At 50.2% G+C, this 23,144-nt stretch overlaps 7 protein-coding genes across 7 annotated transcripts; 4 read left to right on the forward strand and 3 right to left on the reverse strand.

The window, feature by feature from the left end:
• Positions 1-2,767: 2,767 nt before the first annotated feature.
• J4E82_008339 (uncharacterized protein) lies at positions 2,768-4,168 on the reverse strand (the record flags this gene model as incomplete). The annotated part of the gene is made up of 2 exons (XM_051734572.1): positions 2,768-3,800; positions 3,873-4,168. The coding sequence occupies 2 exons, from the start codon at positions 4,166-4,168 to the stop codon at positions 2,768-2,770; spliced, it is 1,329 nt and encodes a 442-aa protein (XP_051585639.1).
• Positions 4,169-8,635: 4,467 nt separating this feature from the next.
• Positions 8,636-9,651, forward strand: J4E82_008340 (uncharacterized protein; the record flags this gene model as incomplete). The annotated part of the gene is made up of 2 exons (XM_051734573.1): positions 8,636-9,228; positions 9,288-9,651. The coding sequence occupies 2 exons, from the start codon at positions 8,636-8,638 to the stop codon at positions 9,649-9,651; spliced, it is 957 nt and encodes a 318-aa protein (XP_051585640.1).
• A 334-nt stretch (positions 9,652-9,985) lies between these two features.
• J4E82_008341 (uncharacterized protein) lies at positions 9,986-10,688 on the reverse strand (the record flags this gene model as incomplete). The annotated part of the gene is made up of 2 exons (XM_051734574.1): positions 9,986-10,070; positions 10,150-10,688. 2 exons carry the CDS (start codon positions 10,686-10,688, stop codon positions 9,986-9,988), a joined length of 624 nt encoding a protein of 207 aa, XP_051585641.1.
• A 3,003-nt stretch (positions 10,689-13,691) lies between these two features.
• Positions 13,692-14,107, forward strand: J4E82_008342 (uncharacterized protein; the record flags this gene model as incomplete). The annotated part of the gene is made up of 2 exons (XM_051734575.1): positions 13,692-13,833; positions 13,986-14,107. 2 exons carry the CDS (start codon positions 13,692-13,694, stop codon positions 14,105-14,107), a joined length of 264 nt encoding a protein of 87 aa, XP_051585642.1.
• A 684-nt stretch (positions 14,108-14,791) lies between these two features.
• J4E82_008343 (uncharacterized protein) lies at positions 14,792-16,810 on the forward strand (the record flags this gene model as incomplete). Its single annotated transcript, XM_051734576.1, has 1 exon — positions 14,792-16,810. One exon carries the CDS (start codon positions 14,792-14,794, stop codon positions 16,808-16,810), a length of 2,019 nt encoding a protein of 672 aa, XP_051585643.1.
• A 1,312-nt stretch (positions 16,811-18,122) lies between these two features.
• On the reverse strand, positions 18,123-21,800 carry MIP1 (DNA-directed DNA polymerase gamma mip1; the record flags this gene model as incomplete). The annotated part of the gene is made up of 2 exons (XM_051734577.1): positions 18,123-18,270; positions 18,328-21,800. 2 exons carry the CDS (start codon positions 21,798-21,800, stop codon positions 18,123-18,125), a joined length of 3,621 nt encoding a protein of 1,206 aa, XP_051585644.1.
• Positions 21,801-22,194: 394 nt separating this feature from the next.
• On the forward strand, positions 22,195-23,119 carry J4E82_008345 (uncharacterized protein; the record flags this gene model as incomplete). The annotated part of the gene is made up of 2 exons (XM_051734578.1): positions 22,195-22,840; positions 22,896-23,119. The coding sequence occupies 2 exons, from the start codon at positions 22,195-22,197 to the stop codon at positions 23,117-23,119; spliced, it is 870 nt and encodes a 289-aa protein (XP_051585645.1).
• Positions 23,120-23,144: the final 25 nt, after the last annotated feature.

A 23,144-nucleotide genomic window follows, 5' to 3' on the forward strand; every position in this document is an offset into this window, starting at 1 on the left:
TGATGCTCATCACTATGACTACAAGTATTTCAAGAAGTGAAGAGCGAAAGGAAGTAGGAGAGTGGAGACCAAGTAGAAGTGGGGAAGGAACAAGATGTCACAAGTATGTTTTTTTTTACGCTAAACTGAGAGGAAGGAACGATGATAAGCGAGAAGGAAGGAACGATCATAAGCGAGATGATAAGTTATTCCATGTAATATCCACATTATTTTCTTTGGCCGCGCACATCTCGATTCCATTCTCTTTCAATTTATCCAACTAAAAGGACTTCAAACAAAGCCTCCGGATGATTTGCGCAACAACGTTACCTTCAACTACATCCATGGGTTACTCCGGTGTCTTTGAGGAAAACAAGATCTCCACCTAGCAATCCTGTAGCAATGTTTTGTGTTGCCGCCATCGTGATCTACTTCACCTACCTGTCTTTCGCGTCGCGCCGGGACAAGCATGAACAATGTCTCCCAATCCAGTCGTTAGCACCATATTCAGAGCACTAGGTTGGTATGTAACTCGATGCCAGGATTTGCGGCACAACGGTGAGCACACATCGTTACGATTGGGGTTTGAACTTGGAAAACAAGAGCAAGTCGGAAAGGTTAGAAGAGTAAAAGTGATACGAAGTGGCGGAGCGCAATTGGAATTTGGACGAGTGTAGATGGTATTCGTCCAGCGGGCGCCACGTCACTGAACCATTTATCAACAATACGTACTCTAAGTGGGTTCAAAAGAACTAGACCGGCTTATCGACTACTTCTGCGTGTGCAAGGTATCTTGATTTACTTCAAGATCGCTCAATATCAATCGTTTGTTTATTGATCATCCGCTACATCTCGCCCTGTACATTTTCCTGTTCACCCCCCCGCGCATGCGTCTCGCATCCCAGACACTTCTCCCTTCCTTTTTGTCATACCCCTAACATCCCTCCATATGATTATAGCGACCTAGCAGAATCCACGCCTTGCCGTAGTACTTTTCCTGCTCACTACTCTCGAGTCTGAGCATTGGAAGCCGCTCTTGCTAGCTCGACAGCTCCGAAGAAACTCGTTCTTAGTGTGGCCGCACCCTAGATATGATACTCTCTCGTAGTCGCACATGCCGATGCTTTTAGATAGAGAATAGAGAAACTGTAGAGGAGGCGTGGGACTGTTCGTCTGCAAAATGTGCTGCAGCAGCTATGTAGTCCGGATCTGGTAGATTGTGAAGAATACCTATGTATTGGTAGTAGTGGTTGTTAATGTCGAAATCTGTGGTATTCGGCTGGGGTTTTCGTTGTAGTTTCGATAGTAGCTTCTGTTGTAGTAGTCTTAATTGTAGTAATGGTTGTGTAGGAGCAAGGTAGGGCGGCTTCGAGACCTTTTGTACTGCTCTAGAGACATTCACAATCTACCAAAGGTTGCTAGCCATAGTCACGAATGAAACCGAATTAGAAGCGGTAGTTTAAGAGTACCACAGATTCAAGTAATCACCTTGATGGAACAAGTTCCGGATATAGATGCAGAATAGGAGCCTTTGTGCAATTCCATGGTCGTGCGCATTGCACTCGATGTAAGTTATAGCTTGATGACTGGGACGAACACCTGCTACATTCGATGTGTTCGTGACGCTGGAGTGACTGTGGATTTTGAATCTGGCGAGCGTTGAAGCGACGCTCAGTGACTGGATTTATGAAACTGCGTTGAGTTGCTTGATGTCGGACAATTCCTGCGGGTGATTGTCTGACTCGCCTCGTTTCGTACGTTGACAACATACGACTAGCGAGTCGTGGACGGAGATGCGTATCTGAAGACCCATCGCTAGAATATTTGCGGCGGATGGAAAGGCTGGGTGTGTATAAAATTGCTCATACTTAACGTGGGTCTGCAAACTTCAGCATTAAATGAACCACGGTAAGCCGAGGTATCTGTTTGGGTCGCCTATGTATTGCCTTAATCGTGGGTGGCGCATGTACCATGATCCAATTTAAAATCCTCGCGTGTGAGCAGATATATGAAGTCCATATCACAAGTTTTACTTAGAGTTTTGTAAAAGCAATTTGTATAGATGCGTGAAAAAGCTTGTAAAAGAGGTAATGCATTGGTGAAGGCGACCGAACACGAAAGACAATGTAAAAGTGTGATGAGCTGTGTTGGAGAACAGGCTGATAATGCTGTTGAGAACGACAAAAATTCGTCGATGTGTGGCTATGTCAGTGCTTAAGCAAAGCTGAGATAGTTGGTTGAGCAAATATTGGTTCAGTATATGTACGAATAACACCCAACCCACGATGTTTTGGTAACTTGGGACATGGACTCCGCTGGAGTATTCGAAGCTCCGAATCCCGGCACCTTTATCGCATCGTCCGCGCGACATCATGTTGCCGAGGAGATGATTGCGTACCACTGTGGCAATCTTCAGATGGTTTCGCACTCATTGTGCAGCCACTCCTAGTAGATGCAGCCGCTTGGCGTAAGGACCGCAACCGCTACGCCAACAACATCTTCGGGGATTCGGACGTCAAGAAGCGCGATGCCGACGTGGCGATCCACCGCGCGTTCGAGCTTAGGATTAGCGACGATAGGTAGGTCCATTATTCAAGGATACCTAGAATGTTACTTGCTCGGATGTACGAACCACATCTGCGGCAAACACTGACTTCGTACATCGACATTCCAAGCCACAATTGTACCGTGTCGCCAAAATTACAGCCAAAGATGGGAATACCATGAGTGATTGCAATGAAATTGATCAGAATAGCGTTCTATAAATACAAAAAGACTATCAGCACTCCTAAAGTCCCTTTCCTTTGGTGCGAATTGGATGCGCCCATGGGATGCGACCCTTGATGCGGTCTTCACCAAAGACGTAATTGAGAACTCTACTTTGCGCCATCTTCGGACCAGCAAGGTATGTTTGCATAAGCCATTGGATCGCATATAGAGGCAAGAGGAACCTGGACAAGAACCAGTAAATCGGGTTTGCCCAAGCTTGGCCACGAGTCGTTGCCGAAGATACTCCCCACTCGAATGCGAGCTCCTCCTTCCGTGCAGTCTGGTAATCTAGAAAGATTCTTCGGAGAGAGTCTTCGCTGAGATCGGTGTCCTTGCTCATATCCACTGCATCATGCAGCAAGTTGCAGAGCAATGCAATGTCTTGGATGCCATTTGTGAAGCCGAGACCGGCGTTGGGCGTGAACTTGTGGCATGCATCGCCGGCAAGCACGATCCGTCCTAGGCTCCAGTGCTCAAGTATTCCCTCTTCCAAGACCGACATGCCTGCTGTCGAGCTGTTGTAGACGTCCTTGATGGTGAAGTCCTCGTTGACAGGCCAATCTGCGAAGCTAGCTGCAAATTCATCCATGTCCGCCTTTGTGTACCGTGGCGACTCTTTCGTTGGCTCTGGAAGCTTTTCGTACAAGAAGATCCAACCACGCTCACGGCCAGTCAGCCACATGACAGACCGGTTTTTGCTCTGCGTGTCGGATGCCTGGCCAGCCACGCATGGTCGCGGGAAATTTGACCACAAGCATTTGTAATTGGCTGAGAATGGCGGTTCAGGATTCCTGCTAGCTGCATACTTGCTATCATCTGAGAGGTTGTGCATAATCTTGCGTGTTCGACTGTGCACGCCATCGGCTCCAATCACCATGGAACCGGAGTACGTCTTCCCGTTCGCACAAGTGACAGTCACGCCGGTTTCGCTGGTTGTGATTTCGATGACCTTCTGACTGAGGTGGTACTTTTCTCGAGCACTTGCTGGTAGGCCTTCTAGTAGAGCTCGTACAAGTTCGGCTCGATGGAATGCTATAAGTTCTATGCCAAAGCTAAAGGGCAAGTCAGCTAGGGTTCGACCTTTGTTGTGCTAGTTCATCAGGCTGGAAATAAGGTTGACTTACTTTTCTCGCATCAGCTGGATGGAAGTACTATCATTGAACTTCGTGCCTTCCCTCGTAAATGACTTGTTGTTCAACAACTTCTGCCCAATTGAAAGCAATTTGTCAAGCAGGCCTAGTTGTTGCATGAAGCGCATGCTCTGAGGACCGAGTACAAGGCTGGCACCGACATCGACGGCAACATCGTCGTTACGTTCCAGGACAACAAAGTCGATGTTGGCCAGATGCAGCGCATGCGCAGCGGTTAGTCCAGCAGGTCCGCCACCAACCACGATGACTTTGAAAGGTTTGTTAGACATTGGATTGGAGTGTTTTGTAAAGATGAGATTTGTAGATGTGTCGTTCAGCTTCAATGCAGCGTTTGCGGCATACTATATATACTTGAATGACGTCTTGTACGAAACCTTGAAGTCAAGTTGTCCGATGGTGGACCGTGAAAGTGCCGGTGGAGACTGATCTGACTTCCAAGCTTTAGAGCTCGGTAGTCGGATGCTATCCAAACATGGTGGATACGTTCGATCCCTGCACATCTGAACGCTGCTCGGCGCCGGGCTGTGTTGATCGCACTCCGCGGGATGCGGAATAATCGCAGACAAAATACGTAACTTCTTCCAAGACCACGTTGTTATAATGATCAAGGTTTTTGGAACGACATGTGTCGTACCGCGGACGATGCTGGAAGCTCTTTCCATGTTTGCGTGGAATGTCTCGGTCTTGGTGTTGCGGATGCGCAGTGGGTTCTTTTCCGCCGGAAGTCTTAAACTCGGTATCCCATTGGCGTAACACCGAGGCAAGATGGGTTCTTTGCCGTAACGATATTTTAGCGTTCCGTAGGGGCGGACCGCATGTGGGTCAAGGGCACTATGCTATCAACGTAGACCGTTTCGTCCGTATCGGACTAATGGGACGGATGGCTTGATGCTTACGTGCATCTTGGCAGAAGAACTGGTAGTCATAGGGTCGACAGCATAGACAAGTAGGAAAAGAGAAAGCCAGAGAAGATGTATCACCGCGTGGGAGCGGGAAAAGGAAGAGAGGGTTTGCGGGAAAGTGCAAAGGCCGTGACGAGATGCCAAGTCCAGTTCGAAAAGCAAGGCATGTAGAAGGCAGACCGCGAAGCACAGGGTACCGAAAAGAAGGAGCTCTATCCAACGAGCTTTAGACGCTTTCTAAGTTACTCCTGCGAGGCGGGCATAGTTCTAGCTGTTGTAGCTTACGGGTATCTCGCTGTGTGTCTAGAACTTGATCTATGGATGACCAGACACTATTCCCATTACAGTATGAGTTCGTTTCGAACATGTACGTGATTTGCGGGAAGTGAGCATAATGGTAATGGTGTAGAACACGACGGTTTTGGTCAGAAACAGGAACCGGGTATAGCTACATCCGGCGCTACAGTAACCGTGCGCCAGATGAACACCGTCGCCAGTTGAACACCCCACCAACAACAACAACCCAACTTCAACGCGTCATAACTCAACCACCATGAATCCGATTCAAGAAGCGATTAAAGAAATCGAATCGCGCGATCCAGGAGAACAATTCTCGTACCAACAAATTGCTAAAAAGTATAGCGTCAACCGCGTTACGCTAATGAGACGGCACAAACACGAAACCGAGGACTATGGCGTACGCAACCAATCCCTCCACCCAGAACGCGAAGCTGAGCTTGTGCGATATATCGAAACGCTTACCGAACGACGTTTGCCACCTACAAGAACAATGATACGACAGTTTGCCAGTCAGTTGGCTGGCAAACCGGTCTCCGAAAGCTGGGTTGACCGGTATCTCCGCCGGCATCCCAACCATCTCATCTCTCGCTCGGGCAAAGCCATGGCCAAGGAGCGGACAAAAGCTGATTCAGGAGCCAAGTACAGCTTGTACTTCAAGCTGTTACATAAAAAAATCAAGGAGTACAACGTCCAACCAATACATATATTCAATATAGACGAAAAGGGGTTTCAACTTAGCCGGGTTGGCAATACAAAACGTATATTTAGCAGAAGACTGTACGAGCAAAAAGGGGCAAGGCAAGCACTTGAAGATGGCTCAACTGAGTGGATAACGGCAATAGCTTGTATTTGTTCGGATGGCAAAGCTTTAAGTCCAACGCTTATCTTCCAGGGAGCCAACGGAGCTGTTCAATCGAGCTGGGTTGAAGCTGTACAAGCAGGAGAACACTCAGTGTTTACTACGTCATCACCCTCCGGCTGGAGCAACAACGATATTGGGTTGGCTTGGCTCAAGGGGGTGTTTGAGAGAGAAACTAGACGGCATGCTTCAACTGGGTATCGATTACTACTCCTTGACGGCCATGGATCCCACGTAACCATGGATTTTATTGAGTATTGTAACGACAACAAGATCCTCTTGTTTGTATTACCCCCTTACGCTACTCATACGCTTCAACCTCTCGACGTTTGTATGTTCAAACCCCTTGCAACAGCTTACTTAACCCAGTTGATGGGATACCTCCAGGACAGCCAGGGGTTACTCAATTTGACTAAAGGAGACTTCTTCCCGCTCTTCTAGAGATCCTGGACCTCTGTATTCAAGCCTCCACTCATCAAGAGGTCTTTTGAAGCCACCGGTATACAGCCAGCTAACCCAGACGTTATACTTAAGAAGTTTGCCAAGGAGGCTTCAGATTCTGACAGCAGCCAGTCAGTTCTCTCTGGTGAGGACTGGCTTAAGCTCAGGTCAATCGTACGCCGTGAGGTGAAGGATCAGGGCAGTAAGGACGTCAAGAAGCTTCAACGAAGCTTGTGCCACATCTCAGCTCAAAACAGTATACTCCAAGAAGAGGTCAGGGGCCTCAGGCAGTCCCTAGCCATTAAGGAGAGGCGACCAAAGAAGTCATTCACCCTCCAGCTTGATGAGGACGAGGTTTACCATGGGGGAGCCAAAATATGGTCGCCCAGGAGTGTACAACGAGCTCGCGATCGCCGGGTATCACAACAACAACAACAGGAGCTTGAAAAGCTTCAAAAAGCCGAGCAAGCCGAGGCAAGCAAAGCAGCTCGTAATGTGAGCTTCAACTTAAAGCTGCGAGGCGTGTTGAGCGGGAGAAGGGTTGGGAGGAGACTAGAAAGCGGAAGGCCGCAGAGAAAGCCGAAAGAGAGCATCGTAGAAGCCTCCGCGACGCTGCCAAAGCTATACAATTGCCCCAATCAGGTAAGCGCAAAGCTTCAAAACCTCACAAGCCAGCTACAAAGCGTCAAAAGCGTGGTGGTGTTGCTCTAGCTGTAGTGGGAGCCGCAAGGGGTGCACCAGCTGCTCCACCACGTAGTCGACGGAAACGACCGATAACGCCCTCCAAAAAATTATCTGAATAAGCCAAAACTTCCGTAGGCCTGTATATAGTATAATCCTAGCTTTGCGCAATTTTATCACGATTTGTGGGGGCTGTACAACCTCATCTTTTTGATTATATTGTTGTTGGTGGGGTGTTCAACTGGCGACGGTGTTCATCTGGCGCACGGTTACTGTAGTGCTAGCGCGCCAAGTCACAGCCCCATCCCGACTCTTTCCTGAGATCCCTTCTTTTTCAACTCGTTCATCTTCTGAGACGAGCTGACGAGCATCGCAGCACTCTCATCAACACGAATCTCTCCCAGGAGGTCTTCACCGATGAATGAGCAATACAGCCCGCTTCCTTGTGCCCTTCTAATCGCCCCGAGGGTTCCACCGCGCTACTCATCCACTTGCAGGCAATCCAAAGAACTGACACGTTCTTTGATCCTAACTTTCACGGCAAGTGAGCCGTCAGGTATCATTGCTTAATCAGCCGGTCATAATATGCAACCAAGCACTAGTTCTGAGCCAGCGTGTTCCGTCAAAATCGTTCTTGATAAACTTGAGGCTCGCAACATCATCCGGGAGTCCAAACCGCGGATTCGACACAGCGAAAGTCGCCGCGCTCTGAGTGCCATATGTACCAGTACGAAGATTCAGTCCTGTCGAGTCAACTGCTTCTCTACAGGCCTACCACGACCTTATTTCCCTTTGGCGGAAAACTAACCTGAGAAACAAACTCTATGTGATGAATGCGTTAAGCACGTAATCGCTGACCAAGTGCGGAGCGTTATAGTGCATAATGACCTTGGGGCACTTGCGACTAAATGCAGCTATCGTCAGGATAACATTCGCCGATCCAAGCAACTTATCGAGACTGAAGGCAACGTCTGCGAGTAAGGCGGGCGAGAGTGTAACGTCAAGAAACAATCACGCTTGCGACACATCCTAAATGAATCAGAAGAATCGCTCCGCGCCATGACGTTATCGACCGTCAAAGCACACCTAGTTACTAGACATGCCTGCAAACTACTATCGTGTCTCTAGATTAATTACAGCGATGGAAGTGTGTGCATCTATCGTCACGACTGACTGCCGGGAAGCAAACCCAAGTGAACGGTACGCCTATGTCTGTTGTGGAAGGCGCCTGTAAGCCGCCAAGCCCGCCACACTTTAACCCCCACGTCACTCCACCTGCTGTAACAAACTGTTCGGTGTTTCGTAATCGCATACACCAGATACAAGACAACATTTCCTGGGGTGAAAGATGCTGGCGCTCAATGTCGTGGCGTTATTGTTCGCGCGACTACTGTACGGAGATACTTCGGCAGGTCTACCCGGCGACACAACACTACCACCACAACGCGAATTCTTTTACGTTGGCGGGGAGTATAAAGACGTCGTGGTGAGTCATACGGCTCTATTCTAGACCTCTACTGAGTTTCAAGATCGGAAATACGACCGCGCAATACATGGTAAACCAAATCTATGTCGAAAAGCTTATCCCACCGAAGCCAACCCAGGAACATCCCCTCGTCTTTATGCATGGAACGGGCCAGACTGCGACAAACTTTCTCGATACACCAGACGGTCGAACAGGTTGGGCCTCTTTCTTTCTATCGTACGGGTACACCATTTACCTCAGCGATCAGCCATCCCGCGGTCGCTCCCCATGGCTTCCCACTACTGGAACAATGGCAAGCTCCAGCACAAGCCTGATCGAACAACTCTTCACCTCACCCTCATCCCACAAAATTTGGCCCCAGTCAAAGTTGCATACCCAATGGCCAGGAGCGGGGAAGGTAGGTGATCCTATCTTCGACGCCTTTTATGCAAGTCAGGTTCAATACCAAGCCGACAACATCATCTCCGAAGAAGAGAATGCGAAAGCGTATACTGCACTCCTCGACAAGGTTGGTCCAGCCCACGTCATTGCGCACAGCCAGGCTGGTGCTTATGGATGGCGTGTTGGAGATTTGCGACCGCAGCTCGTGAAAAGTATCGTCGCGCTCGAACCTGCTGGACCGCCCTTCATTGGCCGCATTTTCGGTTCGGGCCCCGCACGGTGAGTGTGCCTGTGTGGACTGCATATGAAGTATACTGACTTCGCTCGCCCACATCTAGGCCGTATGGTATCAGCGAGCTGGAAGTCGCGTATGAACCGTCTGCAGGGCCCAATGCGACGTACATTCAGACTGTAGTCCTGCCAGCGAAGGATGCCAACCACAGCGAGTGCATCATGCAAGACGAACCGGCGAAGCAGTTGGTGAATCTAGCGCAGATACCTGTGCTGACTGTGACTTCGGAGGCGAGCTATCACGCCATGTACGACCATTGTACTGTGGACTACTTGAGACAGGCGGGTGTAGAGGTGGAGCATCTGAAGTTGGGCGAAGAAGGGATCCATGGTAATGGGCATATGTTCTTCATGGAGAAGAATAGCTTGGAGATCGCGGAAAGAGTAGTGGATTGGCTTCGAAAGCACTGAATGCATTTGTTGCATTGTTCATGACTTATGCTCATACGCAATACAACTTGTACGCACAGAGAGTAAATTAGATGCAGAATAGCTATAGAAGATAGAATTGAAGTTATCTTCTACAAGAATATGAATTTATGCAAGACTATGTTGGATAGCTTACTAGAATCCTTAGATGTTAGGATATTCTACTCGGTAACCTCCTGATTCCAATGCTACTGCAAACCACTTTCTCCTGCTATCTACTTATTCGCGCTCGATACAAGACTAGTCTACCTCTAGTAGAACCCAGAAACCTCTTGGACATGACCTAAAGGAGGATCGCGCGGAAGCAGGCATAGCACTAAGCCTCTTCTGCAGGAGCAAGGTACTGGTCAAACTTGCTAGGCATATCCGCAGTAACAGTGCCATTAGACGCAAACTCGATGCTAGAAGTGAGAGCATGGTTAGTTATGTATTATAATATTAGTGAGGCATATCTCATCAAGGTTGTATCTTACTGTCAACGAGTTAGTTTTGGATGGACAATCTGCTTGTAAACTCACCATCTCTGCAACAATCGTATCTTCGATGCCAGTAACAGCGTACTCTTGTCCGTCAATCAGATGTACACGATCTGGTCCAACGCAGCTTTGCTTGGTTTCATTGGCATTCTCAAGATCGTTGCTGTCGTTATGTTCGGATCTCTTCGTAGGCTCGAAGCTGTAGCCTGCGCCTCGATATCTGATTTCTCCCTTGGCCGAGCCATGGCACACTTGGTCATTGCCATTCGAGTGGAAATCTTGGAGCTTTGTATTGCTTGGACAGCTGAGGGCGCTATATGATCTGGTAATGATATGCCACGTCTTAGGGATGGCTACGAATTGCATGGCCGCCAATGAAGTGCTCGAGCTATAGCACGTGTCTGCTTTGACACCTCTCCACGATACCACAATGGTGTCACTGTTTTTACAATGCTCGGCAACGTAGGTGCTTCCACCAAATCCGAGGATGTCGATGGCGGAACTCGTTGCTGCCAGGGCAAGAAGGATGATGGGATATTGCATTCTGAAAGCGGTTGACAATTCTCTCGGCGCTGAATCAGGGGAATGAAGGTGGCACAATTGATGAAAACAGAAACTTGTCTGGAGAACGCTTGGGTTCTTATACGTGTGCGGTGGTGATTACCGCTCGGCGTGCCTAATTTGACGTTTACCCCATTAGGAAACGAAGAGGATCAAATGAGAAGAACATATCCTACAGCCTAAAACCAGATGCTTTTGAGTTGCGTCATACAGTCAGCAATGCGAAGGATAGCATACGCCTTCCAGACGAAGTCATGCCTGTACGAAGCAGTAACGCATGTCCTTTTTGTATCATCGAAGCGAACTTCCCCTTTGGGCGTTATATAGCTCCCGGGCGTTGTACTTATATGACTCTCAGGCGTTTTTTGGCTGTTAGGCCTTACTCAGCGCTCGGGCGTTAATTATCTCTTGGGCGTTTCTTAGTACCGGGGGTTAGGTACTACATTGGTTGTGCGTCAGATGACCACCAATGCCTTTTTGTCACGAGTAACCAAACGACCTCCTCCCTCAATAATAAGTCGGGGCTGGACGCTAACCAACGACTACGTTAACAGGTAATAATTTTCGCGGGGCGATAGTTACGTAATCAGGATCTCGCTAAGAATAACAAAACAGCTTCCAGACCTTCCTGAAGAGAGGCCTCGCCGGTTTGGGACTTACTTGCGCAGCGCTTCCGAAGAGCGAGTGACTAAAGAACGTTTCGCGCGATCTGTCACAGACTGGGTAGCCTGCAATCCATCTGAGCCAATCGTGGGTGACATCTCTGATGAAGTTCCGTTAAGTGATACCAGAAAAGAAGTAGCAACCATCTGCGAGAACCATTACAGCTATGATAGAATACTGCTTACATCTCTGGTTAAGAGCGCTTCTCGGCATCCGCTCTACGAAGCAGACGAACCACAATCTTGTCCGTTCGAATTGGATGACTCGGAACTATTCTTTGACTCTAAGCATATACAGCGTGTCCTGGATGTCCCTCTTCTGTGGGAGCTTAAGAGAAAGGATGTAAATCCAGCAACCATTGTAACAGCGCATATGCTTCTCGAGAGTGGTCGTAGCTTCGTCCACGAATTCGAGAAGATAGGAAAAACCCCGCTCAACTGTCGGATCATCGTTTTAAGACGCGCTAACGAGGTCCTTAACGCGATCAATGATCTAAAACGAGGACGAGCCTTCCAAGGATTAACTGTAAAGCTCCTGGAGACACTTACCGACAAGCTGCACGTATTCATCTCCGACAAAACTTTCGATCTCTATTCTCAGCCTCCCTGGGTTGCAGGAAGCCAGATGTCTGGTATATCAGACCTTTCGCTTTTCATTGGACTCGAGATCCTAAGCGAAGGGGACTGCCTCGGGGCCGTTATACATCTCTATAACATGTTGCAGCAGATCCTGAACGAATATGCGGAAATACCGATACTAGAACATCTGAAGACTCTTTTCAGGTCGAACATCTTTGCATGCAACCAGGAGCCGCGTAGGACTTTTGGAAACACCTTTGAGTTATTTCGTGGTGGAGCAAAGACCTACAAAGACCCAAAAACTGATATCAGGATAATCTATCAAGACAAACGAAGAAAAGCTAGTCGTCGCGAAGAAGAGATAATCTCGAAGTTCTCACTAGCACGAATGTCTCTGGCAGCGCATGAAAGTTATTTTAATGCTTATGCGCTCCGTATCGAATTCATGGATCGGCTTGGAGTAGATCCCAAGGTGTTGCGGAGATGTGTGAAGACAAGATCAAAAGATGTCTTCGACAACTACCCGCCATCGGACCTCGTCCAGCGTGCGCGAGAGGTTCTTCGATCCGAGTACGATGGTACCTTGGCTTTAACCCGGCTGAATTGCTTTGCCGTCCTTCGTCTTTGTCAGGATATATTGTTAGGGATCGCAGCTCGCTTCAAGGCACTCGGGACAGCAGCATGGCCACCAGAACCGCCACCCGAGATCAGCAAACTCGGGCTATTTGACACAAAAGAAGTCAATATCCAAAACGGCCTCTATTGCATCTACCTCACGATGCGGTGTGTTGACGGCGGGTGGGACGGCGGGTGGGACGGCAGCCTCAAGAATCAGGTCAGTCTCAAGCAGATCAAGGACGCCATGCTGGACCTGCCGCCAGTAGTCGTAATGCGAGACGTGGTCGCTGAAGTATGCGAGGGCAAAAATGTGGAGCACTTTCTGTGGAAGAATGTATGAGCAGCAGAGTGTGGGGTTCATTGCTGAAATGTTGTTGAGGCTGGAGGTGGCGAGGATAGGATAATTCTCGGTAGATTAGTCTAGAAGGCCGGGGATGCGCCGCAATGCGTCGATCTCCCAACCAGGGTCTTCGTAGCTCGAGGCGAGCGAAGTTGAGCCGGACGGGTCTCGGAGAGCCTCATTGCCGGTCGTCATCATACGCAGCAATACAATCGATCTCGCTTTCAACTGACTACGAAAAGACGTCCAAAAAAGCACGGCTAAAGGGTTTCTCAATCGTCACTACCGATCGCAGAGATTGACACGTTACCCCAGACTCCAGGTTTTGCTATTTCCGAGTGGTACCCACTGGCATGTACCTCGCCAAGCCTATCTCGACCAAGCCTACTCCTGCACGGATCGCTCACCGCCCCTGAAATTTCTGCTGGCGACGCCTCCTTTCTTCTTTTTCCCTTTTCGCCTTCGACTCAGGGCTGAGACCCACAACAACACCTCTTCCGCAGGCCCACTTTCGTTATATAAACAGCGTCCGTGTCTGTGTCCTGTCTTCTTCCCCGCATTCTCTCACGCACATACCTACCTCGCGCTGAACACTTTCATTCAATAGATTCTCTACGTTGATTACCAACAATCGTTTCATCATACGTGTCGAGATTCCACTCACCGGTACAACCGCATCGCCACTTGTCGCTACATAAACTTCACGTTTCGTCTCGACCCTCGTATTTTCGTAATACACACGTAAACCACCAAACCTCACCACCAAAACAACACACATCAATCAACATGTTCTCCCGCATCGCCACCCGCGCCGCCTTCGCTGGCAAGCGCATCGCCTTCACACCCGCCAGCATCCGCGCAAACTCGTCCAGCTCATCGAGCAGCGCAGCGCGCGTCATGGAGATGGCTGCACAGGCCGAGCGACCAAGTACGTCACCGCACCATCCTTTCCCCACCACTTCCCCACACTCTCTATAATCCCCGTACATGGGACTTGCGCACGCACTGTCCACCCACGTCACAATAAAGCAAACACAGCCGCATATACATCAAGGAAACATGTGCTGACGGTTTTGATAGCTGGCGCCGAAGCCGCCGTACCCATCATGTGGGCTGCAACCGGTGTTCTCACGTACGCGATGTGGAACCGTATGAGCGAGCGCAGTGCGGGCGAGAACGTGGAGAAGCTTCTCATCGTCTAGATTTCCCCTTTGGCGATTTCGCGGCGGATTTATTCGATACCCCCTCCCTCTTTCACACCCATCTTCGTCGAGCGATACGGCGATGACTGTCTCTACACATGTGTGTATATGCGATGCTGTTTGGGTATTTGATACTAGGCATAGAGATATAAACCGTGTGGTGTAGCATCGAGTATGTGTGTTCGGTTTGCGATTTGCGGCATATAGACTGTGTTTTTTTTCTTCTTCTTTTCTTCAAGGCTTGGAATAGGGTATTGACATGGCAATTTACATGGGAATCATGTATGCTTCGGCTTCGGAATGGCTGAGGCCAAGGGTATGGAACACGGACTTTGGATAATGGGTTGATGGCGTTTCAATCTCCGCTTCAATGCGCCTTTTTCTGGCTCAAAGCCTCTCTTTGACATTTGACGTGTTGCTCGATGATGTTGTGTCGCTGTGTGTTTTGGTTCGAAGAGATGCTTTGATCTTGGTCTTCTACTGCTTATATCATTTGACTTTGTCTCATTACATGGTATTCAGCTGAGCAGCCAGCCGCTGTGGCTGCATTAGCTTTCGATCACAGCAAATGTAGGCGAGGCCAAGGCCAGCTGAGAACCCCTTCCCGCCTTGATCGCACCCCGCTATCACGACTTTTACTTACAACCTCCACCGCTCAAGTCAATAACTCGTTCGTCTCGAGAAATGGATCCACCACCGGGGAATGGTTCTCTTTACACTACACTAGACACTTCTCGCGACGAGATTCGGCTTCTCGAAATCACATCAGTCGAGCCTGTAGTCTGCAAGCTTTCTATCGTCTCTCTCCTCGATGAGCCAGAGTTCTCCGCGCTGTCATACACCTGGGGTGATGCGAGTGTTACCGAACCCATTATCGTGGAAGGACAATCTATCGCTGTGACGACGAGTCTCACTCATGCCCTTAAAGCGGTTTACTTCCAATGGACAGAAGGCTGTTGTTCCGACGACAACTCTGGTCACAGGATTTGGGTTGATGCCGTTTGTATCAACCAGCCAGATATTCAAGAGAAGAACTCTCAGATACCGCTGATGTATAAGATTTACACAAGTGCGCAGCGAACCTTCTGCTGGGTTGGCCTACCGACACCGGAGTTGTTGGGCGCATTTGACATCTTCGCATACTTGATTCAAGAATTCGATTCCAGGTCGAAAAGTCAACAAGAAGGCGAGAACTTCATGCAAGGTATCGACGTCGACCTTGCGGCCTTGATACCTCCTATGAGCCATCTGTTCTACACTCAGTATTGGAGACGCATGTGGATCGTGCAGGAGGCCGTTTTGAGCAAAGAAGCTTTGCTAGTGTCGGGTACAAGAGCTCTTTCTCTAGCAGCAATCAGCTTTGTCAACAAATGGTTGGAAGTCTATGGCTTGCGACACGATGCAACGAGCGCTCCAGTGTCCGGAGATGAAGAGGTTCTGGCAATTGAAGCTACACGTGCCAAGGTTCGTGGGGGGAAGTATCTGGCCATGGCCAAGATTGAGAATGCAAAATCGTTTGTAGAAACCAGGGCAGCGTATTGGTCGGAAGAGACGGACATTATCTTTTGCCGCACTGGGATGCACATGTACAACAACTTCTCGACTTACGCTGCTACAAATCCAAAGGATCTCGTTTATGGGTTGATGGCCGTGTTAGGATTCACCTTGGCTATCGACTATTCTCCAGCAAAAACCGTTGCAGACGTGTATTGCGACTTCGTAGCGAAATGGCTGTCGACCTGTGGTCCAGAAAGTTATGAACTCAGCGGCGGTGATCTTTGGTTCCTCGCGCATGCTGGTATCGGTCATTCATGGGAGGTGATCCCAAGATTTCCTTCCTGGGCCCCTAATTTTGTCGCGATATCGAAGTTCGAAGAAGCTCAAGGTCGCATCTTTTGCCTGGTCGAAGATCGTTCTATCGAAGCATTTGGCGATCATCGCCTCATCCCGACATGCTCAGAAGGCAGCCTACACTGTGCCGCAGCCTTCGTCGATCAGATCGCGGACACTGGACCGGCCATCACCAAATATACTGGTATGAACGAACCTCCTGCCCAATGGACACAGTGGGCTGTCGAGGCATTAGTGCGGTCACCCATTCACCCAGAATCCCAGCGTCATCGTGCTTTTGGTTTGTTAGAAGCGATCATGCATATGAATGACTACTTGAAGAATGTTAAGCTTAAGCACACGAAAGATTTGGTGGACTCAACTACATACGGTTACCCGCAGCTCTTTCACTGGTTTCTTCTTCTCCTCTTCGAAGCTTGGAGAGTCAAGTATGAGAACGACGACGAGCACGCTTTCCATGCTGCATTCCGCACTGACCGCGTTTGGGATAGCGATGAATTCGACCCTCACGAGTTGGCTCGTTGGAGATTGATGCGTGCGACGCCGGAGCTCAGCAGCTGTTTACCGGGACACGGCCAAACGGTCCACGATTGGGTCACGGCTCTAGGGAAGCTTTCTGACCTTCGGCCGTTGGAGACAGAAGGCGGTTATTTTGGACTTTGTCCACCGCTTACGGAGAAAGGTGACATCGTTGCCGTGTTGTGCGGGTGCTCAAATCCCGTCGTATTGCGGAAGATGGGTGATCATTATTCTCACTTAGGAGTTTGTTATGTGTCGGAGTACATGAGTGGCGGAAAGAGAAGCGGTTTGAACGCTTCGTCGTTCGAAGCCAGGAAGATTGAGATCCGCTGATCCATTCATGTCTGTCGGATCTTATAAATGAGGAAGCTTGGTGCACTGCTTGTCACTTACTGTGAACCATCCAACACCAGGTAATCTGATCTCGTAGTACACTCTAGCTCTCTTTAGAAACCTTGTAGTACTGTTAACGCTTCTTCGCTCTAACGTCATCGCTCATGGTATGAGGACGCAGACACATATCCACTACGCCGTGCAAACAAAGAGCTATCAAAACCAATCAAAGATGGTTGTATCAGTGTAGGATAGGACATAGTATCAGCTCTCACCTAGATGGAGTCTTGTTGCATTTGCCCTCTAGATCCTTGGTCAATCTGTTCTCAGAATGGTCACTTGTGTACAAATATTCAAAACCCCTCTGGCAGGCAATGCTACTATCTTAATGATGTTCTAGTATTTGCTTCGTAGTTCTTCCTCCCCTTCCTCCTCTTCACATTGTTTTTCCTTTCCTCACAAAACACCCATACGAATGATTCACTGCCTCTCAGACCCGTTCTTTCTCTCTTCTTTGGAAATAGAAGGGGAGAAAAGATGTTTTCGCCTGCCTAGTCTTCCCGTCTTGATATGTCAACGTACAATAACCTCCCCAGCTCAAATTTCTAGAGACAGCGGGCTGTACAAGAGGATCTTCGGCATTGCTCTGCTACGAGGTACCGCTTCTGGCGGCTAGATGATGCACCAGCCTCCACATACATCTTCCATCTTTTCCAAGTAGCCAGTGAGAATCATTACTACATCTTCTATTCTTACAAACACGTAGATATCTACGTATATCCTTAGAGTATGTTACTAGTGGCGCTGACTTATTGGTGTGCTATAACTTCCAATGCGTGCGAGATATAAGCCACCCAAATAGTACCACATACATGTACCTGAAGATGCTTGTCTTCTTGCAAAGGGCAGGGTGCTCTCTCACTTCTGAACAGCAGTGTACAATCAGTGTGAGACATGTGAGTATTTCCAAGATACACAACCCATAGGCTCCCCCACAGAACATATCAAACCAAGAAAAGAAGAATGCTGTTTGAGAAAAGGTTGACACGTAACGCCGTTCAAATGCAAGATGAACAAAGCAGCGCCGCCGTCCCACCAGTGCTCTTCCCCTAAACCCCCAAATTGAACCCCATCTTAAATCCTTTATCTCGCCTTTTCAACGAAACAATCCATATACAAATATCCTACAAAACGACAACCAGATGGAAAAGAAAAGAGAAAAAAGTCATACACAGAGAATCTGAAAGAAAAGACCCCCCCCGTGTTCTGTCCCCAGACCAACAAAACACGCAGAGTAACAGTTCTCCCCAAATTACACCCTCACAGCAGCAGCTCGCGGACCCTCCTTCCTTGAATGCTGTTGTCCAAACTGCGGTTGCTGCTGCTGCTGCTGCTGTTGCCACCACTCATCATGCGACGGCTTTTTCCAAACATCATGGACGTCTCGTGGCACATAAGGCCTAGTAGTAGCATGATGAGAATGTGCCATTTGTCGGTGGGACAACCGCTGCTCATACCTCCTAACCTTATTATCAATCTCCCTGCCCTCTTGTTCAATCTCCTCGACCTCCTTGTCGTCCGCTTTCATCTTCGTCTTCGTCTTCGTCTTCGTCTTCTTCTTATTGCTACTAGTATCGTTTTTACTCGCCCCACCACTACTTTTCTTTTTGACCCAGGTAAGATTAGGACTGCTGCGGCCAGGAGTAGACGTCGTCGTTGTTGCTTTCATCTCTCTCATAATAACCCTCAACTCTTCATCGTCACTCGAAATCTGTGCTTTCAGATACGCCAAGCCCAGTTTATCAGCCTCGACTCCTTCTTTACCCTTAGTACTACTGTTACTCACACCACCCAGACTGGCCATGATGGGTGTACGCGGTATATAAGCATGTGTATACTTTTCTGGCCTCGGCAGCAGCATCTCGCCTCCTCGTTTTACTACTGCCTTGCCAGTATCAAGCCTCGCCTCATCCCCCTTTTCAAGCAAGCGCAAGATATCCAGGCTCTCCCCATGGGGTATAGCTTCCTTATTGCTCGGCGTGATACAATCCATATCCACCTCCTTCCTCAGCACCTTATCCACATCGACAGCGCTGAAATACGCACAACTCTGCGGTAACTCATTAATACCCATTTGCTGACTGAACATAGCTCTCGTCCACAGATTAGCCACTTGCAGCGCCATAGCCGCGCGGTATCTGTCCTCGTCTTTAACAAGATAACGAATCTCGTCGTGCACGGTGATAGCCAGGCGGGCATCGAGGCCATATCGGCGCGTGAGGTGGTCCATGGCAACGATGAGGAGATGGAGGTAATCGACGCCCGAGGATTGAATGGCCCAGTTGATGCGACTCGTCATGAAGCCGCCCTTTGTCAGGTAGCGGCGCTGCAGCGCTTCGGTAATGGCAGCGCCGAGGACAGGGGTCCGGGGACGTTCCTGCTCGGCAAAGTCTTCCAGTTTGTTGAACACGAAGCTTTCGGTGCCGCCGCGCCAAAAAGGCCGTTCGTGGAGTTGTTTGCGGTTCGTCTTCTTGCCTTTTGTGTTCTTGTACAGGGCCTCTGCCGTTTTGCTCGTCTGCTCGTCGCTCAGCGAAGGGTTGAACTGGCGTAACAGTGTCGAGGCAAACTTTAGGCCAGCGCCGTAGATGCGTCCGTAGTTGAATACCTTGGCGTCATTCCGACTTATCCCTAGTATGCCAGCCGTCCGGCTGTGCAAGTCTGTGCCCGCTGCCTTTGTCCCCTCGAGCGTCATGAAACCGACTGCGTTTCCGCCGTGCAACTGGAAAGTGGCATCGCCAATGAGGGATGCAATCCAGAGTTCCTGACTATCCACGTCGGCGCCAACGAAGCAGTAGCCTTCGGGCGCGCGTACCATGCTCTTCAACTCGGAACCGACACGATTCTTCTTTGCATTCGAGGCCGTGAGCCAGGTATTCTCGACGCTCCTCCGCGTAATGGTGCCCATGGGGATGATTTGCGGAAGGATAAAGCCTACCTTGCTCCCCCTCCCCTTGCCAGACGCAGATTGGAGCTTCGGCGCGTCAGGCACCTCCTTGTTGTACACGACCATTTGCGACATGATCCTGTCGCGGGCACTGATCCAGTACGAGCAAGATGCATTCATCTCGAGAGCTTCCTTTGCATATGTGTATTCAGACCCCAGCTTGCCCTTTTCGAAATACTGCAGATATCCCTTGGCAAGCGGATTCGCACATCGCGCTGCCGGCCCATCCTTGTGGGGAATCTTGTAGTACACAGCCTCTGTGTCGTCTCTGAGTTTCAAGTTTGTCTCTTCGTCCATGGAAATGGGGTTCAGTCCCTTGTCCGCATACGCAAATGCTTCGTCGCGGGGCACTTTGTACGTCCAGCCATGGACGTCACTCCATACAAGCGGATATCCATCCCACGCCAACTTGAGCAGAATGGGCGTGATGCGCGTGCGCACGGTCAAGGCCATGGGCGCATCATTCTTGGCAAAAAGGTCTTTGTACCACTTGGGCATACCAGGTTTCTTCTGTCTGGCAGCCGGCCTCGGAGGATCGCCTTTCTTCTTGCCTTTTACCATTTTGATCTCCTGGCCTGACCAGTCTAATTGACTCAGCCAAGGGTCGTTTTCGTAGACTTCTGGCTGCTCCTTCACCTCCAACGCCTTGTCCGTAAGCGCAACCAGTCGTTCTTTGACCGCGTCGTCGAGCTGATGATACGTTGACTCGGCATTGTGTAAATATGCGTCCCAAGTTTCGTTTACAGGCAGGATTTCTGCAGCGAGGAAACGCAGAGCGGCGAAGGAGACGGGGTGGGGACATGTTTCGAGGAATAGCGGAAAGACTTTTTGGTACACACGATGAGTGATTTCAACATCCTGGGCGCAATAATCTAGCAATTCGTCTAGTCTTCGCCGTATACCAGCGCGGTCTAGCTCGCCAAAGTATTCCCGCTGCGCCTTGTCCATTGTTATCCCACAGTGGAATTTAGCCACGTCGCGGAGCGAGTTTATGGCACTTCTGTTCATCCAAAGCTCTTCTTCGGGGTCAACTGAAGGGCTGTGGAGAAGGTCAGGTGGTAGTGTGGCGTTTTCCTCCGACGAAGCAATCTCATGCCTCGATTCCTGACTCTTTCTATTCTTCATCCAACTCGGGCGCTGTCTTGAGCACATGCCATTACTCGCAACATGCAGGCTCATTGTGTCGATGAAGGCGTTTTTGCTCTGCTTGATATGGTACTCCTCTGCTATCCGCGCCCTATCATACCCGATGTTGTGTCCAACTATGACGCGCGGCACACTTGTATCTCCCAACGGAATCAAGTGGCGATCTGACTTGGATTCGCCCAGCAACCACGGACTCAACCAAGCATACCACGCCGTAGGACTGGCTGCAGTTGCCATGCAAGCAAAGCTCGTCTCTTTCCACATGACCTCGGTATCGAAAAACAGCATTTCCTCGTCGGGCGCATCCACCTCTTGCGTACTCCCATCACTATTATACCTCGTCCACCCGCTCCTCGCGACCCATTCTCTTGGCCGCGGCGGCGGACTCGCCGAAAAAGCGAGTTTCCTGGCCATGCTGAGATAGGGTTCGGCGGCGTCCATGCCCAGTTTGTAGAAATGCTCGTCTAGACTGGTGCCCTGAAGTTCGGGGACATGGAAGGCAACCGGGGGCGATTGGTCCTGGTTCTTGCCGAGGAGGTCATGCCGGCGGAGGTGGTCGCGCGATAGGGCGACGAGTTCGGGGGGCGGGGAGGTGGATGCGCCGGGGAAGATTTGGGCGTGCATGTGCGAGGAGAGGTGTTGGACACCGATGGGAGAAAATCGGGCTTCTGAGGGGACACTCAGAGTGCCCCGAGGTGCCTTCTCATCGGCTGCATTGGGAGACTGGACCGTGGCCAGGCATCTTGGTCTGGAGGCGTTTGCGCATTTCCTGTGCGCATGGACTGGTCGCGGGCGGTGGATGGCGTTCGCAGCAAGATTCCGATACGAACAGCGCATCATCTGGTGATTACAGAACTATGCAGAGAGTGTCACTGCATGGTGCGGGGCAATGTTTGACTTGTGGTGGATTGAATCCAACTTTGGAATGACTGGTGTCGTCATGTTGGTGATGATTTCACATTATCGATAAGTCTTGGCGATGGGTTTCCCCTCTCAGCCCTACAGCCACGACCGGCTACTGCAACCGCCATGCATGTTTGTTCCAATGCAGCACGCCCAAGCCGGATGGCGGTCGCGGCTTTTGCTGTGTTACCCAACCGTGTCTGCCGCGTCTGCGGGCGCGGAAAGACTTTTGCCATGGTGAGCGGAACTTTGTCATGGTGAAGGGAAACGAAGGTACCTGAGCTTGCCCTTCGCGCTCCAGCCCGCCATCTCCGCTGCGCTTGCCACCACAATGTCCGACTACGACCACGACTCCCCCCAAGACGACTCCTCCTCCCGCTTCGACTTTGGCCATCTGTTCGGCGACTACAGCGCATCCGTCGACCATCAGGAAGAACCACTCAGCGAGGCCGTGTACCGCGCCCCACCCGTCCCTTACTCCACCGGCTTCTTCGACCACATCCTCAACCCAGCCGGCCTCGACCACGGCCGCTACTCACCCTTCGCTTGGCGTCCATACAGTCCCTTCACCGCAGAAACCATCATGCCGCCCACCACGCGCGCACGTCCACAAGCCTCGCGACCCGACCGTCTAGCGAATGGCTACGTTGACCTGACTAGCGCTCCCGATTCACCGCCGACAGGGACCGCGAGGAAGAGAGAATCACCCACTCCAGGCCCGTCGGCGAAGCGGCAGAAGCGGGGCGACGGGTCAGCGGCAGGAGTTGACGACAAGGTTGAGGAGGATGAGAAGGTTGAGAAGGTGGATGAGGTGGATCTGACGGAGCCGAGGAGCCCGCTGCAAGAGGCATTGCAGAAACAACAGGCCGATGCTGTCAAAGCGCAGGCCAAGCCAGAAGAGACAGTTACCACGTTCAACTCGTTTAATTGTGTCATCTGCATGGATAATCCTACCGATCTCACTGCTACTGCTTGTGGTGGGTTTCCTTTCGAATGCTACATCGAGTGCGCCTGCTAATTTAACAACTCCAGGCCACCTCTTCTGCCACACCTGCCTCATGGAAGCCCTCATCGCCGGCGAGAACCGTACCGGACCCCACGAAACGAAGCGCTCGCAATGTCCCGTCTGCCGAAAGAATATCAGCCGCAACAAAGCAACAGACGTCATACCTCTGCTGCTGAAGAAGGGCCTAGCGACACAGCCCAGGAAGAAAGTCGTTGCGTCAGCTGCTGCGCCTGCGCCTAAAGTAGCCTGATTGCAAATGGAGTTTGCCATGCCTA

The sequence above is a fragment of the Alternaria postmessia genome (genome assembly GCF_024291825.1).
Source record: "Alternaria postmessia strain BMP 2775 chromosome Unknown scaffold_66, whole genome shotgun sequence".
In the NCBI taxonomy this organism is placed as follows: Eukaryota; Fungi; Ascomycota; class Dothideomycetes; order Pleosporales; family Pleosporaceae; genus Alternaria; species Alternaria postmessia.